This window comes from Lates calcarifer, linkage group LG4 (assembly GCF_001640805.2).
Source record: "Lates calcarifer isolate ASB-BC8 linkage group LG4, TLL_Latcal_v3, whole genome shotgun sequence".
Taxonomy (NCBI): domain Eukaryota; kingdom Metazoa; phylum Chordata; class Actinopteri; family Centropomidae; genus Lates; species Lates calcarifer.
The window spans coordinates 5,118,124-5,138,265 of NC_066836.1; the positions used below are offsets into that span (position 1 = coordinate 5,118,124).

The window sequence follows — 20,142 nt, forward strand, 5'->3', positions numbered from 1 at the left end:
CTAGTTAGATTCAATAGAAATTAAAATTAGAACTGCCACCCTTACAGCAACTATTTTTTGCTCCAAAATGTCTATATATATAACACATGGTAAAAATTCTCAAATTTCCCACGAAATATGAACGCAACGTGACTTCGTGTGAAATTCAAGTACACTCAATCTTTCCAAAATAACTCGACTCTTTGATCTCTGACGGGAAGATACTGTTGTTCCAGCTGATGATGAGTTCTAGCTACAAAACCAGACAGCAAGAGAAAACTTCATTTATATGCACCTACAGTAGCTGTTTGAGTGTCAGATGAATACTTCAAATGACACTTGAATTTCTCAAGTCACAGCTGTTTAGTTGTTGAAAGACTTTGTAGCTTCATACATATAAAACAGAAGCAGTAGCAAACGCCAAAGCCAGAAAGAAAATTTATTGTCTTGTTGCAAGTGGGAAAAATCACTTGTTTTACAGCTGCATGTTTAATGAGAATCAGTGATATTGTTAATATGAATGATAACACATACACATGGGCTAATAAATACAGTAATACGTAGTTTCTTTCACAAAGTGGATATGTTGCAACAGTTTCTAAAGGTGAAGCGTCAGAGTCTCTTGTGTTGTTGTGAAGAGCCTCAGGGAAAACAGTACACAGGCAGAGCGAGCAGTCGCTTCTCAATCTGTTTTGAATACATTTCCAGTTATGTTTCTATGTAAATAAGTTGAATATGAACTGTCACACAGGTAGACTGAAATATGCCTTTACAATCACAGTGTGCGTTTCCTCTCTGGTGCTACAGATCTTACAGCTGTCTGTTGTGAATGAACATTTTTGAGACATGAAATGAGATGTCATATTTACTGTCTGGATCCTCAGACTGAATACTTTCATCTCCCTTGTTCTTGGTTAATTATGACATTTATTTAGATTATTCAAACTAATTTTGATGTCACATTTTCTCTTAAAACTGCTTTTGTATGAAAAAAATAGCTAAATTAAAATGTTACAATGTTAATATTTTATGCAATTAACATAAAGCACAGAAATATATTACATAAAAATTGTAAATCTATTGAGTTAGGGTTTTTTTCTTTTTCTAATAAATTATAGTAATCAAAAGTTTCAAAAATGGATATGAAACCTGATGAGTGTTTCAGACACTGTAATGGGATAATACTGATTAGATGTTTGAAATTTACATTTTCAACAAAATTGAAGAAAATCTTGAATCTGCTTTAAATTTGATGTCATATTCTATAAAAACTGTGAGTACTTCTACAATCAAGTTTATAAGTAGATTTTTTTACTTAGAGATAAAATTAATGTTTAATATATGCCAAGTTCTAGTCGATTGGTTGTGAGGATCGGCTGATTTTGGACTGATGGTCAGACAAAGAAAGACATCTGAAGACGTCTCCTGGGCATACACCAAAAAACGGATCAAAAAATAATTAGCAGACTGATTGACTGTAAAAAATTATCATTAGCTGCAGCCTCGGTCTGACGTTAAGTGCAAATGTTCCTTAATTTATATTTTGAAAAAAGGGGGACATGTGAACACACACTACTGATAGATCAAACTTCTGTTTTCTTAATAACTTGGCTAAAAACAGTTGTGAAACACAGAGCAACATGCATAAAAAGTTCACTGACATATAGTAGATTTTAAATTAATTTAGTAGTTTTAATTTCATACATGTATGACAGATAGTTTAGACATAAAAGTAGCATTTTTACAGAAAAGGGGAGAAAATGTTCATGTAGAATTGCTATGCACAGGCCTGCCACAACTCAAAACAACTTAATATACAGTATAAAGCTTTAAAAGACGTGTTTTTGTGCTCAGCATCTCGTCTGTACTGACTGTTTTCATCAGACGATGGGCTTCTTATCCATTTTGATGGTCTCGTAGGTATCATGACTGGGAGCAGACAGACCCTGCAGAGCGCAGACGCACAGACGCATGAAAACACTGTATTATATTATATTATAATACTGTAAGTAAAAATACCTGATGTGAAAATATATTTCTACTAAACGATGCCGTGAGCATTTCCTGCACTGAGTCTAAATTCCTTGACAGCCAGGTAGGAGAATATTAAACAAAACAAAAAGTCCTTTACCATTGGCTGTGTGGTAAGCTGTCACTTTTCCATGTGCCATTTTATATGTCTTTTTAAACATTAGAATGAGAATTCTCACCGCATAGATGCCTCCCTCAGCGGGCTGCTTCTGTGGGATGGAAACAGTTCAGAGAGATTATTGAGTGCACTTAAGCAAGAATCATTTCTTAATAAATGTGACAGAGGGTGTTTGGCATCTGAAATCTAGTTCCTCCTTAAAGGCTTAAAACCTAGATGGCTGCTGATTCTACTTTCCAAGCTTTCAGGATCAATTCAAAGTCACTGTTGATGCATGAAAACAGTTGTCAGGAAGTGCTACTGACACGCTTGTTTTGTGTGAAGTTGGTGGAAACTGTGAGTGTGTGCAGTGTATAAATAATGTAGGTTGGTGGTCAGTTCGAGCTTACAGGAAATGATAGTCTGAGGTTGGCTTTAAAGCGGAACCACTGCATTTGAGGGCAAAAATACCACAGAAATAAACTCAAAGCTTTGGCAGTGTTTTCCCAAGCACATTTTAATACATCATAACTATCTTATACTGGACACTGTGTTTTTTTCACAATAATGCAGATAGAAATATTTAACATTACCTCAGGCGTCTTCTTGGCTGAATGCATCTGTCAAAAATAAATGTAGAAACACAATGTTCGTCATGCAGTTAAGTTCAAACTCCAATGTGTTAGATTTGACAGGGGACGGCACTGGCATATTCATGTTATTTTATTTTAAATTTATTTTTTTTAAGTAGTACATAATGGAAAAGAACTTGTCAGTGACACTAACGCAAAACATACTTATCAAGACAAATATAGAGGAGGTTAACTATCATGTACGATGGAATAATCTATTTTTATAAGCTGACAGAACATTTTCACAAGTTTTTGTTCTCAAAATACAGAGAAATGTATCTTAAGTCGTCCAGTACAGCATATAATTGTATTTTTGTTACTGTCCGATGTTTTTTGAATGTTCATACAGCCATATGGAACAGATCTACTACCACAACTACAGCATACATCATGGTGGTGTTTGTCTGAGTGCTGTTCCTGTTTGCCTTACCCTCAATCTGCAGTACAAGACGGTGAGAATGATGCCATAGAGGATGAGAATCCCATCCAGGATATAGCATATGGTCATGTTGCAAAAGGCCTCTGCACACAGAAAACACAGTGTCATCAGTGTTTTAGATATCTGACAGCGTTTCACCCATGTAAAGCATAACTAAGATTTCTGAGCGCTATAGGTATCTTAAAACTCTTCTAGAAAACAACAAAGAGAGCTCAAAGAAATGACATTTACGAGTCCTCACCAGTGCAGGTGGGACTGTTCATCAGAAAGGCGGAGAAGAGCTACGCTCACACCATCTTACCAGGGTGGGCTGAAGATAAAATGGAGGGTCTTTTTTTTGTTGCTCCTTTTTGTCGGCTGTCGGCGAGATCTCTTTAACATAAAAACTCCTCTGAAGTGAGCTGTGAGAGCAGCGAGCAGGAAGCCGGGGCTCTCTGTCCGTTTTGAAGCTGTCAAAACCACACGCCTACCACACTACCATCCTCCCTTCACAGAAGTTCCTCTAAAAGTCTTGAGAAAAATGCTTTACTTCTCTTTGGTGATTAAAAAAAATATCAATGCAATACAGTGCTTTTAGAACGATTTACAGGAACAGAAACCTTGACACAGAAGGCAGGACCTCCCTGTAACAAAGACTACAGGCATCAGACCACATACGGTCATTTTCCTCACATACACGCTGATGAAAACAGAATCAACCTCTGCGTGTTCGTCATCATCAACATAAACATCCTCAAAAAAAAAACTCAAAAAAAAAAAAAAAACTCAAAAAAAAAAAGTGAAGACAAAAAGGAAGATTTATAAGGAATAAATGGTTTAATAATGGAAAAATGCCTAACACACTATACAAGCTACAGTTACCAAAAGGAAGAAAATACAAGACAAATCTACAAATTTTTTACAAGCCACTTGTTTTTCCAAAAGTAAAAACATTCAGAAAATTGCATCGTCATAACTTAGGCACCTTAAAAATGATAGAAAACGAGTTATTATAAAAAACTTTTGGAGCCTGAAATAACTCTAGCATGCATTTTAAAAAAAAAACCATCTGCATTTTGATCACTCTGATGAAATGTCATACACATCAGACCTGGATTTTGGATATATATATAGTTTTTTAGAAATGTAAAGGGCTTTTTAAACCACATTTTCACTGGAAAACAAAAGCAAACAGTCAGTCGTGTTGTGGCTCAACTTAGTGTAGGTAGATACGAGAGAGCGGCTCAAGTCTCAACATCAGGCGAGCTTCAGGGTTTACAGTAAGTTTCAGGACGAGGAGCTAATATTAGCGGACAGATGTGGCCCGATGCTGCTGCTCCTCCATGTCTGGAGAGTAAGGCTGAGAGGGGGAGGAGGCAGCGTGTTCACTGTGCTTTTTTCAGCTCGTGGCACAAGGCGAGGCGGTGATGCGCTACTGCTGCAGAGGAGCTGCAGTGAGGATTTACAATCACACGTCTGGTTTGGGATTTTTGTAGAAATGCATAAAAACAAAATGAAAACCATAATAAGTCAGCTCATAGTTTAACTACAGCTGCCTGTTTAGTACGGTGTAATGTTAAAAAGTGTAGAATATCCCCTGTTTACACCTGGCATTAAAATACTACTTGTGTCTGCATTCATAATCTGGTTTACTGGGCTGTGTGAAAACCATTTGGTAATTAAGACATCTTGCATTTACTTTTATCATTAATATTCATCATTATATTAAGTTAAGGGGAAATGACAACATGTGGAGGTGAATGAAAGTTAAGCTGCTGTATGCCTTGTTCTTCTTTCACTTGACAAAAACTCCAACTACAGAAATTTTCCAAAGCTGTCAACCACATCTCCCTCAGCAGGTGGAGCTGGTTTACTTTACAGGTGGTTGTAGATGGAGGGAGGCTGTAACCCCTGTCTCTGTGGTGTCACAAGTGGATGGCCTCCTCCTCCTCCACAACTAAAACGTCAGCAACACTGCAACTAATGATTATTTTCGTATTGATTAATCTGCCAATTATTGTCTTGAGTAATCAATAATTTGTTTGTTGAATAAAATGTCCATAAATAAAATAAAATCTCCATCCCAGTTTCCCAGAGTCCAATTTAATTTAAATTAGAATTTTCTGCCAATCTACTAGCTGATCAATCCTCTAGATGTTTCACTATGACAACCGATCAATTATATCCGCAGAGGAAGGCCATGAGATGTGGCTGAAAGCTTTAGAAACAACATGTAAGTTAGACCCTGGGTTGAGAATATTTTTGTCTGACAGCTGTTTTAATAGGACGAACATCAAAGCTCTACAAATATTTTTCTTATTGTCAACAAATTCCCAAAAGAACAAAACCAACAATGAATTGATCCTTCTATTGTCTGATAACTTATTCCACTGTGTAACAGAGCTTCAAAAATGTAAAAAAACAGCACATCACTAACCCTTTTTTACAAAACAAAAAACATGTTTGTGAGCTGTTTTTAAAGAGTTATATCTACAACAGGAATGACTGGACTTCTGAGTGTCACAGACAGGGTACAGAAGTCTAACAACACTAATGTATTGTTGGTTTTCTGCTATTTTATGGGATTTGTAGACAGAAACAGTAACACCAGACCATCCTCATATGTTAATATCAGGTGTAAACGGGATCTATGTTTAGATTTCCTGTTAAAACTGTAACATTAAGAGTAAAAATGCCAGTGTAGAATAAAACTAAAGCTGCATATGTAGACAATCATGAACATACAGAGTCTGGAGTAGCAACAATGTAGGAATGTACTTCCATTTTTCTTTACAGTCAGATAAAAAGATAGGTTGGCCTTGAGGCCACAGAAAAGTAATGTGTTAAATCAATGCACATAATGCTACATTCTGTGAGTACAAAAAAAAAGTCACACCCTCTAATATAAAACCAGACCTTGTCATGTCAAACAAATACACCGACAGGGAACTGAAAGGCAGTGGTACATCAGCGTTGCAGTCAGAGCTGAGCTCCAATTGGTCTGAGACAAGACAGAGGAAGTGACAAATGTGATGTAATCCCCTCCTCTGGTGTTCATGTGTTGAGTCAGCACAGTAAAGTAGTCCAGTGGTTACAGTGAAAAGAAAAAGGCAAAAAACCAAAAAGTCCCCTTTTACAAAAAAGGGATTTTTTACAGCGTGTTGTAAAGACAAAGACTTGACAACACGGAAAAAGAAAAAGTCAAGGCATCCGTTTATTTCCAGGTTTAGACAATCGTTGAGCTGATCACAGTTTGATATCAGAGCATCTGTGATGATCAGAAAACAGGAGGAGGTGTCAGATACGTAACGCTCCTCTCCTTGAATGGTTTCTGTGTCACAGACAGGGGAAACTGGACAAGGCCTCCACGTGTCCCGCACATCAGTGATCCAGCAGGAGCGAGCACGAACGGAGAGGACAGCGGGAGGGGAGACGGTGCTTTGGGAGATGCCCTCACACCGAGGTCTCCGACTGCAGCCTCATGACGAACTTGTGGCTCTTTGGGTCGATGAACTCCTCACCGAGCCGCAGGAAGGGGAGCGGCGTCACCGTGACCACCAGGGAGAAGTCCAGGCGCCGCAGGGAGAAAACCAGACCCTGACGCAGGGCTGAGGTCACCGGCTCCTCGCTCACCAGAGTCCACTGGCGCCCCCTGCCGTTCTGCTGCTGGTACTGCATGGTGGGACCTGGGGTGAGGTAACGCTCCAGGAAAGCCTGACAGGGAAGACAGAAGTTAATTATCATCGAGACACTGCAAAACATGCTGGTTGCTGTGGCTACTGGGATAAATAGAAACCAGGTTAATAAAGGTCATTTCAGCCAAAACTCTCACCTTGGGCGTCATGTTATGTGTGATGCAGAACTGCAGGTGTGTGAGGATGCTCTCCATGCTGTGGAACGCCTGCTGACGGGTGGTCCTCAGGTATTTCTGCATAGCCCGGGCCATCGGAGCGAAGATGGCCTGAGCCGCCTCCCGAGGGTCCATCACTTCTCTCGGGTGTTTGGGGGACGAGGCGACCTCGTCCTCGTGGAGACGCTTGATGTGTGTGAAGGCCTCTTCCACCGCCACGACCAACCTAGAGAGATGGCAAAAAAAAGACACATTGTAGTTGTTGGCTTTGTGGTTATTTCTGAACAGAATGTCCTTTCTGGTTGTTTAGGTCAGATCAGCGTAATCTTGTTTAGTTTATTGGTAAGGAATACTTCTCTGACCTGGCCTTGCGTTTGCGGACCCTGCGGTCCATCTCAGCCTCCTCGTAGTAATACTCGTTGTGGGAGTTGTCTCTCCTCCTGGCAGCGGCTGCGATCATGGCCCTGGACTGACCCGTGGAGTTGTTGGTGGTGTTCTCTACAAAACAACACGCGCAGAGAGAGGAGTTAGTGGATTTGCATTTCAGGTATTTGGCTGATGCTCACATTTGGACTTTTAACCTAAAAAAAAGGTTCAACTGCAACATATGTCTGTGTATGTGACAAACAACAGCCATCAAGTGACGACGACGACTGAAGAAAATGATGAGTTATGGATCAGAAAACAGGCATCAGAGCCGTCACCAGGCTGTACTTACCATCCAGGGAGTAAACCTTGAAGCCAGTCATCTTCTTGGACAGGATGGATTTGGGCAGGTTGAGCAGGGCAGGGTTGTAGACGGGGAAGTCGTTGTAATAACGGTCCAACACCCAGACAGCTGCCCGCTGGATACTAAAACACAGAGGGTCAAACATCACCATCACAGTTAAGTACTGGTCTGACATCAGCTGCTGAGTGGACAGGGACAAACTATAGACTATATACATGCAAACACAAGACAATAATATTGAATGTCACTGCCTTTTATCTAAGGAGGGTCAATACAGTTCACCTGCTGTTCACTAACTAACCTGAGGTGGCCCACGTTGTAGAACTTGCTGGCTCCGTCCGTGCTCCGGACCACCTTAAGGCAGAAGGCCGGCTGCAGGTGTCGGACCTCCAGCAGCACCAGAGCCAGGTACTGGATGAAGAGCAGGGCGTCCACCAGCGAGGCAGCGTACTCCACAATCCCCCTGTAGTCCCTCTCCCTGGGCTCCAGCACCCGCACGCCGTAGAACAACCAGTACGACGCCACGAACAGGAACACCAGCACCATCAGCAAGCAGCGGAAGACGAAGAAGCGCGGCAGGGTGGCGCGAGGAGGGCGGAGGAACAGTGCCCAGGAGGAGATGAGCAGGACCAGGAGCTTGAAGGCCAGGGAGACGTAGAGGCCTTCGCAGGGCGTGCCGCAGGGCTCGAGGGCGTCACGCCACAGGACCTGCGGGAGGATGAGGAAGGCTAAAGGCGTGACGAGGGCGAAGAAGCTCAGGCAGCCTCCCAGAGCCGGGCCAACAAAGCGCTTGCACTCCAGAGGAGTCGACTCCTCCAAATCTTTGGTGACGCGGGTCAGGTCCTCGTTTGAGATGCTGTGCTCTGAGGTGCCAGTGACGACTGTGGTGGTCTCTCCCCAGTTATCATCCTGTCAGACAAGGAGAAAGAAATGATTCATCATTTTTACCATCTAAAATAGTGCGAATGAATACAAGGACTCAAGAGTTTTAATTTGAAATGCAAGAAATTAAATCGAATTAAATTGAATCCACTCCTCAACACCTTCAGCCTCTCTGTATTCAAGTTGTTTGTGTCCTTGTGTCCTTGTGACCCAGCTCTCGAGCCAGAGAGGGTGACAGGTTGATTTAAGCTTAAGCACAAATTCCTCTTGACTATTTAAAGAAAGACACCTCCTCACTTCATCTGGGAACAAAAACGTCACCTCTGGCTCCTCAATGAAAACATGCCTCTTCACTTGAAATACTGCCTCTTCAATATTTTAAGACTCAATTAGACAAATGTCAACACCTGCTCTCCCCCAGTGACTGACGACAAGGGCGAGGACTGAAGTGAAATGACTGACAGCTCCTGAGAGACACACTTGAGACATCAGAGGAGTGTGAAAAGACACTTCTATAGGAGAACAGGATTCTTTAAAGGGATCTAGTGTATTAGCATGGATAGCACCAGAATAACAGAGCCCTGCAGGACAGAAAATTATTTTAGTAGTTGTTAAAGGAGCTAAAGTGCCACAGGAAATATTTACAAAGAAATTAACCCCTCATCTCCACAAACACCAAAGATCAGAGCTGTTTGACTTTGTTTCCTGAGTAATCGATGAGTAACTGTGGCTTTAAAATGGACATGTGGCGAACAGTGTGACTGACCCTGTCATCTCCGCGGGTCGACTCTGCGTCGAGCAGCGGTTCTCCAGGAGTTTGGATGGTGACCGATTTATCTCCGCGACTGCTGCTGTCTCTGCTCTTAGAGCGATGACGATCCCTCCGATCCCTGGAAGACACACACACACCACACAGGGTTACTCACTGTATAATGGTACTTCCAGTTCCTATGTCTTAGTACTTGTTTCTTAGCTCATATGAAGTATTATTACATTAATTTTATTTAAACACATTGAAAAGATGTAACGTATGTTAGATTTTGTGCTAATATTCAAACTTGTCAACAACAGGAGAGAAGTAATTTCATCTCTTGGCATTTGGGGACTTCAACCTAAATGGTATCAACAGTAGGAAATAATTTATTTAGAGCCAGGAAGAGAAAGATGTTAAGATTATGTCATGTGACCTATGTGACCCACCTGTGCTTGCGGGAGCTTCGAGAATGGGAGGACTTGTAAGAGTAGCCTGAGTACTGCGACTCGTTGTCCATGTCTCGGGTCAGTGGTGAGCGGGCTTTACGAGCCCCGCCTCCTCCTCCTCCCCCCGTGCCGCGCTGCTCGCCGACTCCTCCCAGCTGGCTCTTGCGCTCGGAGATGGACTTGGTGGAGAGAGCCAGGGGCAGCTTGAGCAGGTCAACCTTACTCCTGAGGGAATCTATCTTGGAGGCCGATGAGGAGGGAGCAGGAGAAGGGAGGCGGGAGAGCGGGGGAGGCTACAGAGAGGAGGAGAAAAGGAGGAAGAGGGGTGGGAGAGGATGGCGGGTAGGAGAGTCGCAGCAGGGGAGAGCTGAGGTGGCCGTGCTCTGAAAGAGAAGGAAAAGTTGGTTAAAACTTTTGGAAAAGTGTGACTTCTTTCACATCAGTATCTGCTCTGGATCACATGCTGCTGTCCTTATCTTTCCGTCTGTTTTAGATTATGCAGCTACACTGTATATGTATGCAACAGAACCAGTCTGAACAACTCTGAACATACTGATAAGTCACAAGTTATACATGTTAAGTCAGTGGACTTCAATAAAACACAGAGGAGGGTTCATACATAATGTATCCTTTCATCTAACAAGCCACTTCCTGCTTCATATTTCTAAAAGTTATCACGCCAAACCATCTCGATGGATACACTTCAAGGTCCCCAGAGTCTATTCTGAACTTGGCAAAACTTCCTTTTCACATTATGCATCCTGGTCTTTGTATAATCTACAAGATAAGCATCATTTGGAAGCACAGCCTCCATGTCATTCAAGGCATTCAAACAGCAGGAATATAACTGTTTAAAGGGAGACAATGTGACTTATGTTACTATTATTTTCTATGATAATTTATTGATTGACTATTGTTAAGTCAATAAAATAGTGCCACATGCCCATTATACAGCAAGTACTCAAGAGATTATATTAAAATCCAATAAACACGAGATGAAGAGTGCTAACTTATCGTAGCACGTCTGAGGCTGTAACCAGAATATGTTTACTTATTACCTGATTAAGGTAAGAAACAATTAACAAAATTATTGCTGATCAATTTTCTGTTAAGTGACTCATTTATCTCATTTCAGCATTAAACTTGTAGATGCAACACACACACACACACACACACACAGGCATTTTAGATATTGTCCAGTCATGCCATTTCAATGGCTACTGATCTTCAGAGATAAACTTGTCAAAGACAGCTGCACAGTTCATTTCTTAATTTGACTGGTGGTGTTTTTGTGTATGTCTTTATTCTGGACTTAAATTTGGTTTGTAGACAACGTTGATTTTCCATATAAAACTGTCCAGTTTAGAGAAACATCAGCTCAAAGTATCGTCCCTCAGTGTCTGTCAGGATTAGTGTCAGGTTTCAGGAAGGTTAAACATGTGTATCACTTAGTTCCATGGTACAAATATGACGTGAAATAGCCCTGTACATTAAGAGTGCATGTATGTGGTAGTTGTGGGATTCAAACCTCTCACCCTGGCACTCTGAGTGCTGTGATCTATCGACCATGTGACACTAAAACACATTAACCCTCTAAACTGAGGCTTTAGTTTCAGCTCTGTGTTCTTATATCAAGTCTTCCAGGTCTCAGCCGGGGTTAATCATCACACGACTGTATCTCCTCTCACTGAGCGGCGAGCTTTAGCCGCCGTTAGCTCTGACACAATGGCGGCCATATTGGATTACTGTGTTTTCACAAAACTTGTTTGCCCTCTCCCTCCCTCTCGCCGTCTCACATTCCCTCCCGCACTCCCCCCGTCCCCCGGGAAACGGGGGCCTCTCCGCTGCCATGGCGATGAAAGAGGGTGTTCAGCTGGAGGGGGATTGGAGGTTGACAGTTGCCGTGGAAACCTGACCTCACGCCGCCCTCTGCCACTCTGTTCTTCCACGGTGACGAGAAAAAAAATTTGCCAAAATAAAAGTGTTGGCATGACGGATGTTGGACTGTCATATGCTGGTTAATTGATAAAGGGAGGGTGTGGCTCGCTGGCTTTGATTGGACCTCTGTGGGAAATGAAGGGGGATGTTAGCTGCCATCACTGACTTTACAGGGTCCTGCTTTAACTTAATGTGGCTTTTATGCTCCATCAACACCATTGTCTTTAAAAATCCACTGCCCTTCAAGCCAAATACTGTACCACGACAAAGCTGTCTGTGGGATTTCTGCAAGTTTATCCACATCATATAAACCTTCATATTTTTTTCTGAAGAGGAAGTACCCCTCATCCAGCACCAAAATGCACTAACTTTTACCAGACCAGAGAGGTTTTTACAGCCCTGCAGCCATGTGTAAAATCTCAACAACATGCTTATTCCAAACCACAAAACTCCAATGACTAACAGCCTCTTCCTGGTGGATCATCATAAGCTTTTTTCTTTAGTAATGGCTGAGAAATGAGCAGCTTATGTACAGAGTCGTGCTGTGCTCTTCCATATAAAGAATGCACGGAAAACTGTCACGTTTCATGTCTCTGCAATAGAGAAGAGTCTGAATCTGAATGTCACACAACATGGGCAAATTCTTGTTTTAGATTGTGTAGAATTGCATGACATTTCACTGAAAGTGCGCATTAAAGAAAGCCAGTCCCTCTCAAATGCTTTGAAGCATCTAAAGAACAGATAGTTACTACAGATTCACATGGAGGAGCAGATTTAAGTGGCGTTTCCCAAGCAAGCCCTGTCTCTTTTGACTGGCGATAGACTGAATCTAAACACTGTTTTTATCTAGTGGTCGTGGAAGTTCAGCTAGAACTTGTCCTCCCAGACAGAGAAATGTCGGCCAAAATAACAATCTGAATTCATCATTGGCCTTAATGTTTAGCTCACCACCATCAAAAAATAACAATTAAGCAATTACAGTTACACTGTCTGCATTTCAAAGCAATTACACCACAAGATGAGTCATTTCAGCAACATATTCTCCCCTATACATCTATGAAAATCACACAAGAAATGATGCAATCTTAGATTAGTGTGGTTCTGTTTATATGTCGCAATAATTGCCATGATGACTCTTACATATTTTGTCAGTCTTCTCTAAGAGTCACAGACACAGACATGTAGCTCCAGCATCTGTAGCAAAAGGCCTTAGAGAGCAAATTAAAGGACCAAGAATAGACGTCTAAATCCCTGCTAGTGACCGCTAAAGGTGCAAGACAAACACGGTGGACTGAGCAAATATTGCGGTGATAACTTTAAAGTTTGTTGTGAGGGCGGCACTTAAAGGAAAAGTCCTTCAGATCAAAACTGGTTTATCACCTTTGATTATGTGAAATGTTGTGTGCCAAGTTAATATTTCAGCCGAGTTTGTGCAGAGTGGCCAGATTTTCAAAAATGGACAGAGTTCATCCTGAAGGGAGAAGCAGTGTACTCAGTCAATTTAAGGGTGATTTGTACATTAGATTTCCTGTGTATACAGCTGGAAGTTTTAGCCCACAGATGGCACCACAGGTAAGGTCAGGGGTCCACAAAAGCCAAAAGGATTCGTCTTCTGGGGATCATGAATATGCACAGTAAATTTCACACATTTTGCAGATGTTTTTGAGAAACAAAGGAATAGTCAAAAGTTTAGTTTTAAGGACTGCAGCAGTGTCAGACAAAACTCCTGAGATTAACCTCTGAGGACCACGAATAGCTACTAACTGTAATGCCAATTTGACCAGTGCCTGTGTAGTTATCTGTTGATGCTTCAGCAAATTATCGATATAACACAGTCATCCTGCTTCCTGAGTCTGAGTCAAAGACACAGCAGAGCTCCCCATCCACCCTCCACATGTGCCTCTATTCCAGATTATGACTTTAGACATCGCACTGAGATGAGACATACATCTAAAGTTGTTTGTGCAGGGATATAAACTGATCCAGGGACAGAGCAGTGTGAGTAACATTAGTGTCACAATAATTAACACAGCATCTGCTTGATGTTGATATGTTATGATATTCACTGAAGTAATAAAGTCCAAACAGTAACAACTCAGATTCATTATCACCACAGTGGCTCATATGATTACACTGTGCTTCATAAATCCACATTTTTCAAACACAAAGAATATATTCATGCATTTAAGATCTTATGCTGTGAAGGAAACTGGAAAACATGGTATCCTGAAAGGAGAATTTGGCCACTATGTCTGCAAGGCAAGACAGATAATAAAGAACTATCTACATACTGTACACAAAAATATCTTTTTAACTAGTTTCAGACAGTATATTTTTCAGTCAAAACACAACTTCGTCTTGTGGTTGGATTGCATTATGAGCCTTTAAAGCCACTGTGGTTAAAGACATCAACTTTTCTTCTCTGAACCTGTCTCTGTATGACTGTACTGAACTTCACTGTAAACTAGAGGCTTCACAAAGAAGTTCTTCCTATGTTCATTCTGAAAGACTGACATCAACTTTTAGCATTGACCTTTCAGATGGACGACGCCCGTGTTTCTCCTGTTGTTCACATAATGAGATACATATGCTACAAAAAAAAAGGAAAACTCAAGGATCGTCTTAAGTTTGTGCCAACACAAAGCTCCATGTCTCTCAGCGGAAACAAATGCCAGACTTGTCCGAACCTATCTTAGCCTAACAGGGCTGGACGATAATTTTTTTTATCATAGTAAATTAAAACATTTACCTCCATAATGATAAATGCAACTTATAAATGTAACTTCCTTGTGACCATTTGACATCTGGTCTGGATTTTCAGCTGATTATGGTGGCTGAACTTCTGTTTAGACGTCACCAGTGCTGTAGTTATTACATTAATTATAAAAGGATGAATTCATTTTTCACATGAAAAAATTCTCTAAGTTTCTAACCGTCTCATATTTTTGTCCAAACCTATAGCTTGACCTGTAAAAATGTAGGAGAAGACATAAGTATAGCATCTGGTAGACGCCCTCATCCTGTGCATTGTGGCTCCACATTTCTTATCCTCAGCGGTATCCTTGACCCTTACACTTTGAAAACGAGCCTGTCTATTTAACTGCCTGTCTCTCCGTCAGCCTGCTTAGCGAGAATATGACAGAGCACTTGATCTACAAGAGGTGTGGTCCATTGGAGAGATGGATAAGGTTTCCTATTCATCCCTGTGTCCTATGGCCTACTTAATAAACCACACCAGGACTCTTCACATCAACTTCAGTCAGCGGCGTTAATTCCAGATAAATACCTCGAGTATGCAGGTCTATCTGAGCAGAAGTGAAAGCTAAAGCCTGTTCTGTAAAAATATAACCTGTTGTTGTTCATGGCTTTTGATAATCTTCTTCCTTGAATACACAGCTTCATTTCTTACTCAGCTATTGTTCTCTGCTGCCATTGTTAACCCAACAGTAGTGTGATTCTTTAGATTCTTATTTCAGGATTTTTTTTTTTTTTTTTTTAAACACACACAACTCATTCATTTCTCACAGCTCTACTTCAAAGTGAAAGTCTGATTTCTAAGAAAGAAAAAGAAAACAGCCCTTGTTCACTTAGGTCTTGACTGAATTCAACAACAGGCCGGTCCAGTAATCTCTGTATGTGTGTGGTCTGAGATTAAACAGTAAGGATGTCATGCTCCATGGTTGGACGGTTGTTATGGCTCGAGCCAAAGGGAGTGTAAAACAATTTCACATCATTAACTGATAGTGAAGCTAAGTGTTTCCTGAATAATCATTCACTAGAGAAAATAATCATTTTGCCAGACAGTTGCTTCCGTATCTCATAGGAACATACGACACCTTCTATAGAAAGCTGCAGCCATTTTAAAAAAACAGAGGTCATGAGTCCAAAGTCCCCACTCCACAACCTCACACACCGAAGAAAGTATTGTCAAGCCAACAACCAAACTGACATTTCACATTTTATTCATCGATTTATCTTTTCAGTGATATCCTCTGAGACAACTAAATTCAATTCATTTAGGCTAAATACAACCTAACTTAGACTGAGGAACATCAGAACCCATCCTGTGCGAAACATGCATCATCATACACTGTGAATTTCTCTTACTCATGTTATTAAACCTCCCAGATTCCCAGAAATATGACAGAAGACATCACTCTGGTGTCCCCAGTGGTAGCTGCAGCCATGCCTACAGACGCTTCACTTTAAAACAAGCCCCTAATAGAGATTACAGCCATGTGTCGCACTACAGCAATTGCAGTATAATGATTAGTCATGGTTAGGGCTGGGTATCAGCTAAAATGTGTTTCTATGTGTGAGTTTTGAAACTTGCCTTAGAAAGGTTGAACAGATTCTTGGTCTTGTTTGCTTGTTCTTTGGTTTTATTTTTCGTAATTTAAATGATAATTTTGCTTATTATTTTTTTTTATTATTCTTTATTTTTTTATTTTGCATAGGACACATCCTGCTATGGTTGTTTTATGTTAAGAAAAAAGTCTTTGGCTTGTTTAGTTTTACAGAAAAAATACAGTATTCGTTTTGGTAAAGCACCAAAAATCAGGTCTCATATTTTCAATCAGTAACAAAAAGATTCCTACAATATCCAGTCTCAAGCATGATTTTAGCATTCATGTTATTACATCTCTTTAAATGTTCTGATGTAGTTAGAGAATAAAACTGTTCACTGCTTCATCAGACTGAATCTGTAACACTCACCCTGATCCACGTACCAATATTGTGAACTCATGCATTCATTTCTGTTTTAATTGGTCTGATTTCCTCTTACTGCTTCTATCTGTGGTCTGTATAATAATGTGAAATAGCGCAGATGCGTTTATTAAATCCAGAGAAGGCAAGTGAGTTCATACTGCTCAGCAAATCATTCAAACTATCAAATTAGAAGTTCCAGCGAAACCAACCAAAATGAATCAGGAACTCTGCCACAAACATGCAGCTCGAGTCACAAGATGTTTAAAACAAGCAGATGTAGGATTTTACAGCCTCTTGTTTTCCCAAAGGCAAAAAGAAATCAAGCTGTCATCGAACATTTTGAGCGGCCTGGCACTGAGACAGCAGCTGTCAGGGTGGAAAAGCAATCTGGCCCCATCTCTGAAATGACCAGCTCCATTCAACAGCCATTTGAGGCCTGATATACCAACTGTGAAAATAAGCGTGCACACACCCAGGCTCCAGCAGGGGAAGAGGCTCATCAGTGTATCAGGGCCACACACACTCACACTCACACACACACATAGGGCTGACCACCACCCACTGTTGCCTGCGACGACATCAGTAAAACCAGCAAAAAACAAGACAACTGCTACTGTCAGCCTTCGCGCACACATGGCCAGCAAACTGGAGCAGGTGTGTGTGTGTGTGTACAAATCTAACAGGGTGTGGTTGAATCAACAAGTCTGTCCTCTGCTCAGCGCTGTGATTCAAAGAGACCCCTGCATGCAATCTGTCTTCATGTCCAAACACAGTGTTGCAGAGACAGGAAGTGGCCCAATGAGCTGAGCTGAGATTGATGTGGTTCGGATAAAAGACTCGTGCTGGTTGGTCTAAAAGCTGCGGGCAACTGTCTTGACCATCAGACATTATTTTTGTTATTGATTAATCTGCTGATTTTTCCTCTTGATTAAACGTTTGGTCTGTAAAATACCAGAAAACAGTGGAATGTGCCTATTTGCAAATTCCCAGAAATCAAAGCTGAAGTCAAAACCCCACAGATATTTAATTTACTATAATAAATAACCAAGTAACCATCAAATATTCACACTGGAGAAGCTGGAACCAGTAAATTTTTTGACAGTTTTCAGTTCCCTCAAATCACAAACAACATATTTTCCTACTCTACTGGAATGAAGTTGTTTTATTTGCGCAACTTTTGAGATTCTATCTTCACCCCAGTACAGTGCAGGCAAATTTCATTTCATCTGCAGCGCTCAGAACATTTGAATAACAAATAAAAGAGTCCCAGTTGTTCTAGTTGATGAACTGTTGGGAACTATTTTCTGCACAAAGTAGAAAACAGTGAAAAGTGTCCATGCACAGATGTCTTAATGTATCTTTTTCCCTTTAATCCACTGATGTTTGCACCGGAGCTGAAACAACTGAATCGCTTCATTGATTAGGTGATACAACTTTGATGATTGATTAATCTTTTAAGTCCTGTAAACTGCAAATATTTGCTGGTTTCAGCGTCTCAAGTGTGATGATCTGCAGCTTTTTCTGTTTTAAATGTAAACTGAATATCTTTGGGCTGTTTGGGGTTTTTTATATATTCCATAGATGAAATGACAAATCAAAAAATAATCATCAGCTTAACATCCAACTGTAATCACTAGTTGCATTGCATCTCTACTTTCCCCTCCAGCCAGGTCTGCTCTGCTCCATACACCTCTCAGAAATTATTGATTGTATGCTTGTACTTTTCATACGTTCAGTTCTTAGGTCCTATTCAATGACGCATCTTCAGTCGGACATTGAATGACTGTCTACACTGATAGAGGCTGGTCACCAGGGACACTGTTTGAAATACACTGTGTTATTTTGTTAATAAACCAAACCAAAAGACACACTGCTGCTAATTCACTCTTTAAACATTAAGCCAGACAGGCTGAACTGAGTAGTTGATTATCAGAAACATAACAATATAAATAATTGATTAATACCTTATGGAGTAAAAAATACCAAACATATACTTGATCCAGCTTCTCAAATGTGAGAACTGATGCTTGATATCATGGTAAATTTGAGTTTGGGGCTCGTTGCTCTGACAAATCAAGCACTTTTCATGAATATGATCAGAACTTGTCACTATTTCCTGACATTTTATAGATGAATGAAAAGTTTAAGCCCTACTGAGCATTATAAATGTACTAACTTCAAATTCACAGTGGTATTCCTACAGCCTCTTCCAAAGCATGTGTGTCAACAAAGCCTCTACAGGGAACACACCTGGTCTTTCTTACTGTAAAATTACAGTTACAGTCTATTTACTTTATGGTATTTTTACGTCCTGCATTTATCACTATAACATGCCCACTGGATACACGGTATGTGTGTGACTCTAATGTGCATTTATATTCACTTTCACTGTAAAATGAAGAAGTCCTCAGTGAAGCAGAGGGAATCAGGGCCTTTTACTACAGCAGCAGCATTTTACTGTTTCTGTTTGAATTTGAACGGCGCAACAACGTAAAGGTTTTATGGACACATTTTAGCTGTGTGCTGCTGCCTGTGGTTACACAGCTCAAGAGTCAAGCTACATCAATAATTCAACATGATTCCACTTCCACAAAAGGCTACCAAAAGGCTAACTTACTGCGAGGAGCCGGGAGCATTTAGGGCGAATATAAAGAGTTGAGCGACCTACAAAATCAAAAAGGAGGGTGTTGGAGAAAGGCAGGACAATGGGAGACTCCCAGGCCCCACTGGTCGCGTCCTGATGCCAAATTATCCAAATGCTCGTTCCCCTTTCTTCTCCCTTTCCTTTTCCAAACGGGACGCCCTCACAGCAAATGAATGGACGCACTCAAATCCCCAGCAGTCCTCCACCAGGGAGAAAATTCAAAAACCTCCGGCCTAGGATCAAACTGGACGCGCTTGTTCCTTCCAGACGCATCACTTCCCAGAATCCTTTTTAAATCCTCTAGTAACGTTTCTAAACACAACAATCCTCCTCCCACGTTTAAAATCAGTCCGGAGAGCTACGTGGCCTCGGTGAGAACAACAATAGGGCCAACGAGGGTCCTAAACTTCCCTGCGGTTTAAAAAAAAAGAAAAAGAAGGCGACCATCGCGTCCTCTCGACTATTGTTTGGGGAAACCGGAGATCTCCGGCGCCCCAAATCCTCCCCTCTCTCTCCGCAGCGCACAAGCACCCACACACACCACCAGCACCTCCACCAGCATTTTCAAGACATTTTTCCACTGAAAATACTACTTACTTATTCCAGATTGTCCATTCAGGTATTTTCTCACTTTCCACTTTCTTTCCACTCAGCCGTAGCACCGTGCGCCCCGCCTCCGCTCCAGTTTGGCCCCTCCTCTGCTTTCCCCTGGGGGGGCCAAGGCCTGTGAAACCGTGTGGTTGAGCCACCACAACACATTTATTACCGCACGGTGATATTTCTCTCTCTCTCTCTCTGTGTGTGTGTGTGTGTGTGTGAACTCCCTGGGAAGGACCGGACAGTGTAATGTCACTAATTGTAAGTGTTTCCTCTGGCTCATAAAACAAAGGAACATTTTATGGAAAACCATCATGAACAAATGTTTTTAAATACAGTTTTTATGGGTCTGTACAGAAACATTTATGTGTCCAGACCAGCTGCATTTAAAGACGTTTTGATATAAGACCCGCTTCCTTGGCCAAATAAATCTT

The 20,142-nt window shown here is 41.2% G+C and overlaps 2 protein-coding genes across 4 annotated transcripts; both read right to left on the bottom strand.

Annotated features, from left to right (window-relative positions):
- Window positions 1-404: 404 nt before the first annotated feature.
- Window positions 405-3,706, bottom strand: fcer1gl (Fc receptor, IgE, high affinity I, gamma polypeptide like). Its single transcript, XM_018678140.2, has 5 exons — window positions 3,420-3,706; window positions 3,170-3,261; window positions 2,701-2,727; window positions 2,190-2,219; window positions 405-1,925 (listed from the first exon to the last, which is right to left on the bottom strand). Exons 1-5 carry the CDS (start codon window positions 3,439-3,441, stop codon window positions 1,860-1,862), a joined length of 237 nt encoding a protein of 78 aa, XP_018533656.1. The 5' UTR covers window positions 3,442-3,706; the 3' UTR covers window positions 405-1,859.
- A 949-nt stretch (window positions 3,707-4,655) lies between these two features.
- On the bottom strand, window positions 4,656-19,835 carry LOC108884305 (vang-like protein 2). Of its 3 annotated transcripts, none has more exons than XM_018678139.2 (8): window positions 19,709-19,835; window positions 9,820-10,202; window positions 9,386-9,509; window positions 8,039-8,646; window positions 7,726-7,859; window positions 7,370-7,505; window positions 6,990-7,233; window positions 4,656-6,871 (listed from the first exon to the last, which is right to left on the bottom strand). In XM_018678139.2, exons 2-8 carry the CDS (start codon window positions 9,888-9,890, stop codon window positions 6,611-6,613), a joined length of 1,578 nt encoding a protein of 525 aa, XP_018533655.1. In that variant the 5' UTR covers window positions 9,891-10,202; window positions 19,709-19,835; the 3' UTR covers window positions 4,656-6,610. The 3 variants fall into 3 exon arrangements, with proteins under 3 accessions (XP_018533655.1, XP_050925804.1, XP_050925802.1); XM_051069847.1 differs by lacking the exon at window positions 19,709-19,835 and adding an exon at window positions 19,136-19,686; XM_051069845.1 differs by lacking the exon at window positions 19,709-19,835 and adding an exon at window positions 19,085-19,686.
- Between the last annotated feature and the right edge of the window lie 307 nt (window positions 19,836-20,142).

Excerpts from the sequence above, each read along its gene's own strand:
- fcer1gl (XM_018678140.2), bottom strand. The coding sequence starts at position 3,441 with ATGAACAGTCCCACCTGCACTG. Across the intron at positions 3,262-3,419 it reads GAACAGTCCCACCTGCACTG|AGGCCTTTTGCAACATGACC; the intron begins GTGAGGACTCGT and ends TTCTGTGTGCAG. Across the intron at positions 1,926-2,189 it reads CTGAGGGAGGCATCTATGCG|GGTCTGTCTGCTCCCAGTCA; the intron begins GTGAGAATTCTC and ends TGCGCTCTGCAG.
- LOC108884305 (XM_018678139.2), bottom strand. The coding sequence starts at position 9,890 with ATGGACAACGAGTCGCAGTACTCAGGCTACTCTTACAAGTCCTCCCAT. Across the intron at positions 7,506-7,725 it reads CAAGGTTTACTCCCTGGATG|AGAACACCACCAACAACTCC; the intron begins GTAAGTACAGCC and ends GTTGTTTTGTAG. Across the intron at positions 7,234-7,369 it reads GTCCGCAAACGCAAGGCCAG|GTTGGTCGTGGCGGTGGAAG; the intron begins GTCAGAGAAGTA and ends CCATCTCTCTAG.